General features: G+C 43.7%; 1 protein-coding gene across 1 annotated transcript; it reads right to left on the reverse strand.

Moving 5' to 3' along the window:
- Positions 1 to 5,458: 5,458 nt before the first annotated feature.
- Positions 5,459 to 7,838, reverse strand: FOXE1 (forkhead box E1). Its single transcript, XM_070736188.1, has one exon. The coding sequence runs from the start codon at positions 7,259 to 7,261 to the stop codon at positions 6,191 to 6,193; it is 1,071 nt and encodes a 356-aa protein (XP_070592289.1). The 5' UTR covers positions 7,262 to 7,838; the 3' UTR covers positions 5,459 to 6,190.
- Positions 7,839 to 8,246: the final 408 nt, after the last annotated feature.

The raw sequence follows: 8,246 nt of genomic DNA on the forward strand, positions 1-8,246 counted from the left end.
TTCTGGGAGTTGAAGTCCAAATATCTTCAAGTTGCCAAGGTTGGGAAACAATATTTTAGACTGATAACACTTGGGATACTCTACTTGGAACAATCTTGGGACAGTGGGTTTTAGCCTTATAGTCTTCTTTTTCTTTATATATATAGAAATTGTGTGTTTGAAATCATGCATGTGGAGCCCATAACAGGGATTGAGTAGTCCATGTGTACATGTGCAGAGTCATACTTCTCCTGCTTTGCTGATTTTGCCTGATAAGAATAAATATATATATCTAGGCTAGGGGAACTCCTTATGCTATTGACATTTTTACTTCACAACTCTTAGAAGCAGCTGGAGGACAATCCAGGGTCAGAGTTTGTAACAGATGGATCTGGAGATTTGGAAATGTTTAAAATAATTTCTAAGTCAATTTATTGTGGAATTTCTTGTGTTAGTGTGCTTGGTTTCTGCATACACTTCAGAGATTTTGGTAGTGAATGATTTAGGAAACTAATAAATCAATATATATTACTCAAAAAAATAAAGGGAACACTCAAATAACATGTCCTAGATCTGAATGAATGAAATATTCTCATTGAATACTTGGAGTTATATTCTGTTAAGTGTTCCCTTTATTTTTTTGAGCAGTGTATATTTTATGAATTAGAAATGTTTGGCATATTTAGCATTTAGATTTATATACCACTTCACAGAGCTTTACAGCCCTCTCTAAGTGGTTTACAGAGAGTCAGCATATTGTTCCCAACACTCCGGGTCCTCATTTTACTGACCTTGGAAGGATTAAACACTGAGTCAATCTTGAGCCTACTGAGATTCAATCTGCCAAACTGCTGGCAGCCACTGATCAGCAGAAGTAGCTTGCAGTACTGCACTCTAAACATTACGCCACCGAGGTTCATGATCTATAATTGTCATAATTCTATGATCTATAATTTTCTTTGTGCCAAGAACAAGTGTAGAAAATTGTTGCCTTGACTTGAGCAACTGGAGGTCCTACAACAATAATCTACCTTGTTCCTTTCAATGCATCCCCCGCCTCCCTATAAAATGAGTTAAAGAAAGGAAGAAGAAAAAGCCAGGAACCTGGTAGATCTTGTCTCCTGATGGATGTGGAAACAAATTGGTGCCTGATTTTACTCCTGTTCTTTCCACTATTGAAGGGAAGCTGCTAAATTATTAAACCAGCATTAACCTCTAGGGAACTGAAATTCCGGAGCCAGGAAAAAGAATGAGACAAGGGTTCCATCCAATGGTGACATGGAGTTACAGCATCTAAAGGCAACATTAACCGTAAAGCTAATGCTGACTTAATAATACCTGCCCTTGTTGACCTTTCAATGAAACCATATCTGAAGCTTTCTCTTGATGCTGATATCACAAAGACCGGAAATTGAGGCCCCCTTTCCAGCTAACAGGCATTAATCAAAGAAGTGACCTAAATAGTACCGATGTTGATGTTTTGTGATGCAGAGAAGAACAAACTTCAAATTTCTTCATTTTAAAATTAGTGTTCCCTCGATTTTCGTGGGGGATGTGTTCCGAGACCGCCCGCAAAAGTCGAATTTCCACGAAGTAGAGATGCGGAAGTAAATACACCATTTTTGGCTATGGACAGTATCACAAGCCTTCCCTTAACACTTTAAACCCCTAAATTACCATTTCCCATTCCTTTAACAACCATTTACTCACCATTATTACTGGTACTCACATTGAATAAGACACTTAGTGATCCTGATATTTATAAACATAGTTATTTATTAGCAATAATTATTTTTTTCTTATTTATTTGCAAAAATTATTAGTTTGGCAATGACGTATGACGTCATCGGGCGGGGAAAAAGGTGGTATAGAAAAAAAACTGCAAAGTATTTTTTAATTAATATTTTTTGAAAAACCATGGTATAGGCTATTCGCAAAGTTCGAACCTGCGAAAATCGAGGGACCACTGTACTACTCTTGGAAAATTCAATCAACCGATGCAAGGTGCAAAGGAGTTGCGGAAATTTAATAGCAAATTTAAGGAGCATCCTAACCAGGGGTGGGTTCCACTTACCTTCACCACCGATTCGCAGCGCAACCTTTCATGCGTTTCATGCAGTTTCACTTCTGCGCATGCTCAGAAGGTGGATTCAGCTTGAAAGACAGCTGAGGAGCCGCTCAGCTGTGATTCGGATGAAGAAATAAAGGTCGGTATTAAACCGGGGGCAATTGGGAGAGTTTTTTTCACAGCACAGAATGAGGAGAAGCCATCCAGACATAGGAAAATCATGATGGCGAACCAGAACACTAAAATTACATCAGCAACAGGTTGCTAACAGTTCGGGCAATCTGGTCCGAACCAGGAGGAACTCACTCTTGATTCTAACCTTAGATCATAAAGCTGAAATTAAAATGATTCTTCCATTACTAAAATTGAATCCGGTACTCCTTCCTTTAAAAAAATTTGGCAGCCTCATTTTACAGAAGGAAAAGTCCTTTTGTTAATTGGGTGGGATTTGAAAACCTTTACAGATCTATTATCAATTACCCATGATTTCAGCATGTCTGAGTCTGCTTTCTGACCATCTCTGCTTTGGTTCATTTGACTTTTTGTTCATTTTTATTTTAGAGCAGTAGTTTTCCAATTGTTCCGGACCTCACTTACAAAAAAATACTGATAAAATTGAACAGGTCCAAAGACGGGCTACAAAAATGGTGGAAGGTCTTAAGCATAAAACTTTATCAGGAAAGACTTAATGAACTCAATCTGTATAGTCTGGAGGACAGAAGGGAAAGGGGGGACATGATTGAAACATTTAAATATGTTAAAGGGTTAACTAAAGTTCCGGAGGGAAGTGTTTTAATAGGAAAGCGAGCACAAGAACAAGGGGGCACAATCTGAGGTTAGTTGGGGGATCAGAAGTAATGAGAGAAAATATTATTTTACTGAGAGTAGTAGATGCTTGGAACAAACTTCCAGCAGACGTGGTTAGTAAATCCGCAGGAAGTGAATTTAAACATGCCTGGGATAAACATATATCCATCCTAAGATAAAATACAGGAAATAGTATAAGGGCAGACTAGAAGGACCATGAAGTCTTTTTCTGCCGTCAATCTTCTTTTTCTATGTTTCTATGAATGTACGGGAATGCTCCTGTAGAAAAAGCAGAAACATCCGTCTAAGAACAATTTTCAACCCACTGCTGTTTGTCATCTGCAATGAACATCATTGTTCAGGGGCTTCCTAGTTCATGTGATAAAATAGTTTGGCCCAACAGGACTGCTCGCCACTCTGTATGGATGGAATCTGTGCATCAGAACGTTCTCCAGATCGCCTCTCACGGTATACGGACTCTTTTGTAGAAAAGTCAGTGCTTGCATAATGAGCTGTGACAAAAAATAGATTGCTTCCCAAAGATTCAAATCTAATCAAAAAATCTTTTCAATGTTTTACAAATTATAAAATGAATGGAATACAATTTAATTTACTGCCGTCTAAATTACCCTGGTGGAATTCTTTCTCACACTGCCTTTAAAATAACTAAAATACTGTAGTTTGCTTATTTGCATGCCACAGGGAAACAAACTGCAGTTTTTTTTGTTATAGGAAACTTAAAATATTAGAAACAAACTACAAAATAGATGAGGAATGTAAGCTGCAACTGTTCTTCCATCTTGCAGCGCAAAGAGGAAAATTCAATCCTTTTTCCTATGCCGTTTCGCTGTAAAATGTACACCTTCATAGCAATAATTTCAATACAAATCAATTCACCTGGTACAAATGAAAAATTAAATATAGGGCTATGGGAGTATCAACATATTTAATTTAATGTCCATCTTGATCAACACATAAGGCTTGAACAGTGGCTACCTCACTTAGTAGATCATTATCCTTTTGTCTTGGGTTCTTTCTGTGTTTTCTAGCTAGAGGCACACGTACAATAGATACATAGCTGAAAATACTGAGAAAAATAATGGGCCAGAGAACAAAGCAAGAAGTGTTTGAAAGATACAAGAGCATTCAAGGTTGTTTGTAATTTGTTTACATGTACAAATTTACATGTAATTTGTTAGTACAGAATCTGATAGTATTTTAGCAAAAAGAAAGTTTTAAAAATTCTTATATAAAACAGAATTCCAGAACATCTTGGTACACCCCTGCACGTTGCTGGGATAACAAAGTCATAAATGCAATGGAATAAAAGGGGTATCAATTGGTCTGTGGTTGAAGGAAAGTATCTTCATCTCAACTGCATAAAACTAACTGGCAATAAGCTCAAGCAATTCCCACCCCTTCTCCTTTTACCAAATAAATTTGGTTTCTTCACTGAACATAGAGTTAACATATAAAAAAAGCAGAAACTATCCAAATTACTGGTGGGAGCCATTAACTTCAAAAAACTTAAGACACATTACACAGATGATGTTTCTCTCTAGGCTAGGGTTTTTACTAAATGAAATTTTACTAAAATCTATACAGATACTATGAACAAATAGCAAGAATAAGCTGAATTTCATGTCCTTCTTCTAAGTATCCAGAGGAACTTAATTAGCCATAATTTCTTAAAGAATGCTAAATTATGACACTCTTGGTCTAACCCAGTAAGTCAAGTTTATCATCCTGAAGGAATGATTGTCCATACCATCTGACTCAAACTCTGCATGTGAATCATATGAATGCTATGGTCCAAAATTCATTTCAGAACTATAGATGCACATCTACGGAAATTGAATTTTCAATGTTTTCTGTGTTAAGAACTTCCTATACAGGAAAGGCTCATTAAATTTTTTTTTAACTTAACAAAGCTTAAGATTTCTTACAGCTTTTACATTTGTGTAAATATTCAAATGTTTACTTAGGGTATATATTTAATCTGTTATTACCCTGAATATGCAAAAGATTCTTTGTCATTTATAATAAATTAATCTCTTTATTCCTGAAGTCTGAAATAGTGCAGCCGTAACAATGTTATACTATGTGATTTATAGGGATGTGCAGCCGTAACAATGTCTTCTTTGAATTTTGAACAGCTTTCAGCTAATGGGATTCTTGATCCCTATGGTTCTTATTTAAAAACTAGGGGTTTTTTATCCAGTATTGCAAGATGATAACCTACAGAATTTTACTGATTCTACTTTTAATGATAATATACAGTAGTAGATTATATGGGTTTAGCTGTTCATTTTACAGCGTTTCCTTGCATTTCTGTTCAACTACAACTATAACAATATCAATATTGAAGTCTTGATTGATATGACAGTTAAGTAAAGGAAGGTGAGCGGAAGATCTTTTTAAAAATTAAAAATGAAACACCCTGGTAAAAAGCATCATTTTGGAAAAAAAATAGAATTGCCTTTTTGGGTAAATCATTTGATTGCTGTGTTATTCTTAACTAATCAGAAAATATACAATAACTTTTTAAACTTTCAACCCTTTCGTTGAAAATAAGCAGTTACAAATCAGAACTTTCCAAGAAAATAATTTCCAAAGGTTATTTATTGCATTTCCAAAGCCAAAAGAAAGCATTCAAACAGAAAGGTGAATCATTGACTCCACATTTATATCTCCAAATGAACTTGTGACTCACTGAAAACTTGACATTGAGGGTATTAAGCATACACCTACTAGTTATTCATAATATTGCTAATAATTGGGCTAGGTTAAAAAATGAAAAAGAAAAAGCCTACTACTTTATTGAGGCTACTGTTACAACAGATTATTTCGTAAAGAGGAGGGAACTCACAAAAGGAAAGGTGGAGGCAACTTAAGGGGAATGGAAAAGCAAACAAAAAAATCTAACACGTTGCATTGCCTTTGGTTTTGACAGGTGATGGGCTTCTTAGCTCACAGCACGAAAGAGTCCCCTGTGTCTTCTCAAAACTCCCACCTACGCAGCAGAGTCATTAGCTTCATACAGTATTGTGCATTCGCTTCACAAAGTTAAAACCTTTTACACCGGCCTTGTATTGTGGACGCTTCCGTTGTCCTGTTCCTCTTACAGACTTAAATAATGGAGCCGATTGGCACATCGATGTGCAGTTGCACCGAATGAACACCAGCCAGTGCAGCATAACATGCTCATGACGGTACTCTTAAGTCCAAGGGGAAGATAAATAAATACAACCGGAGATTTATCATCCTCCCCCCACCCCACCTCGCTCTACCCTAACCAAGTTTTAGGGTTTTTCTACCCTAAGTTCCTCTTCAGCTTCAGATGGCAGAAACAAATCTTTCCATATTGCTGGGGTAAGAGGTGTGTCGCAGGTAGGCGCCGGGACTGCTGAGCTGCCCACTGGCATTGTACCCGTGAGCCAAAGAGCTGTAGGAGCTGGGCGACATCCTGCCATAGAAATCCATGCTGTCGTTAGCGATGGGGGGTGAGGTAGGTACTCCTAGACGGGCAGAGGCCCCAAAGAGGTTATTGTTGCTGCTCTGGGAATAAGAGCTTTGGTTAACCTGGAACTGCTGGCCCCCGGGGATGGCGTAAGAGTAAGGCATGGGGTTGTGGGGCCTGCCTAGGCCCGAGCCTGCGGTGCAGGCTTGGTTGGAGTAAGCCGCCGACCCAGCAAAGGAGCAGGCGTTGCCAGGGGAAGAGTTTATGTCCACGCCGTGCTGCTGCACCAGCTCTGGGCTCGGCTGGGCCATGAGGGGCCCCAGGCTGAAGAGGGGCGGCTGGGAAGGATAGCAGAGAGCGGCCGGCGGGGCGTAGGCCGAGCTCAGCGCAGGCCCGACGGGCTGGGCCGGCGCCTCGTGCATGTAGGCCGGATAGGTGGAGAGGTCGCTGCGCTTGAAGCGCTTCCTGCGGCGCAAGAAGCTGCCGCTCTCGAACATGTCGCGGGCGTGGGGGTCGAGGGCCCAGTAGCTGCCTTTGCCCGGCCGGCCCGGCTCCCGGGGCACTTTGACGAAGCAGTCGTTGAGCGTGAGGTTGTGGCGGATGCTGTTCTGCCACTTGCGGGGCCCGTCGCGGTAGAAGGGGAAGCGTTCGGTGATGAAGCGGTAGATGCCGCCTAGGGTCAAGCGGCGCTCCGGCGAGTGCGCGATGGCCATGGCGATGAGCGCGATGTAGCTGTAGGGGGGTTTCCCGCGCTGGACGGGCCGTTTCCTGCGGCGCCCGATAGGCCGCGAGCCACCCATCGCGTCTTCTTCCGACGGCTCCAGGGCCTCCCCCGGGGCCGCCGGCTCCATCTTCACCAGGGCGGGAAGCCTACTAGAGGCGGCGTCGGCGTCGACGTCGGGCCTGCTCACGGCGCGACCCGTTGGTTGAGGGCTTTCGGCCGTCATCCCCGGGCTCTACCTCCGCCTCCGACGGCGGTGCAGGTGGCAGGCAAACGGCGGGCGACTTTGAGGGATGGAGCGCGCCAGCCTCGCTGCTCCTGGCCGACGACGCCCGAAGGAGTCTCTTCAAAGGAGCCCCCTCAGTCCCGCTCTGGCCGGCGGGCTTGCGAAGAGAGCCGCTCCGGAGCCCTCTGCGTTTGGGCGCTGGAGCTTGAGAAGCCTACAGCTATGCTGAGCCCTCAGGATCTCCAGCCTCCTGGGTAGCCCGACTCTGTGACGCCCGGCGGACCTAAAACGAAGCCGACCTTCGAGCACCGGCAAAACAAGGCGCCTTCGGGCCTTCCATGGCTCAAGCGGAGGGGAGACCGGATTCGGGAGCTCCTGAAATCCCCGTCCGTTTTCTTAATTCTTTAGACGGCGCTTCGGGAACGCTCGGAGGCAACCCGCGACCCCGCTCGCTTCTTTCTCCGCCTCTGGGAAGAGCTGCGGGCGCACCTTGCCCAGTCGGGAGGCGACCTACCCAAGCCGCGCCTGGGACTCTGTGGAGCTGCTTGCGGTCTCTCGCTCTCTCTGCAGCCGAGCAGCCGTCGGCCGGCGCTCCCTTCCAGCCGCCGTGCCTTAAAGGGACGGGTGGAGACCAAGCTTGCCCGAGCAGCCTCTCCCGAGAATGCCAGGGGCGCAGCAAACCCACAGGGCTTTGCTGAGAGGGCTTTGTGGAGGGAGGGGCCTGGCCAGGGCAGGCAGGCAGGCAGGAACCGGGAGGGGTTATAACCGTCGGGAAGAAGAGCGGGACCAGCCCGGCTGCCAGGTTTTCTCCGCCTTTAGAAGAGCCCAGCCGAGCGACGCCTCGAGTAGTGACAGTCACCCGTGGGCGTCCAGGGCGAAACCTGGTGAAAGGAGCGCCGCGGGGCGTTCTTCGGGCGGGTCGAGGGTCATAGGAGTGGGACGCTGCTCGCTCTCTCAAGTGGCGGGAACATTGGGGGACAATTCC

The sequence above is a fragment of the Erythrolamprus reginae genome, chromosome 2 (assembly GCF_031021105.1).
Source record: "Erythrolamprus reginae isolate rEryReg1 chromosome 2, rEryReg1.hap1, whole genome shotgun sequence".
Lineage (NCBI taxonomy): Eukaryota > Metazoa > Chordata > Lepidosauria > Squamata > Dipsadidae > Erythrolamprus > Erythrolamprus reginae.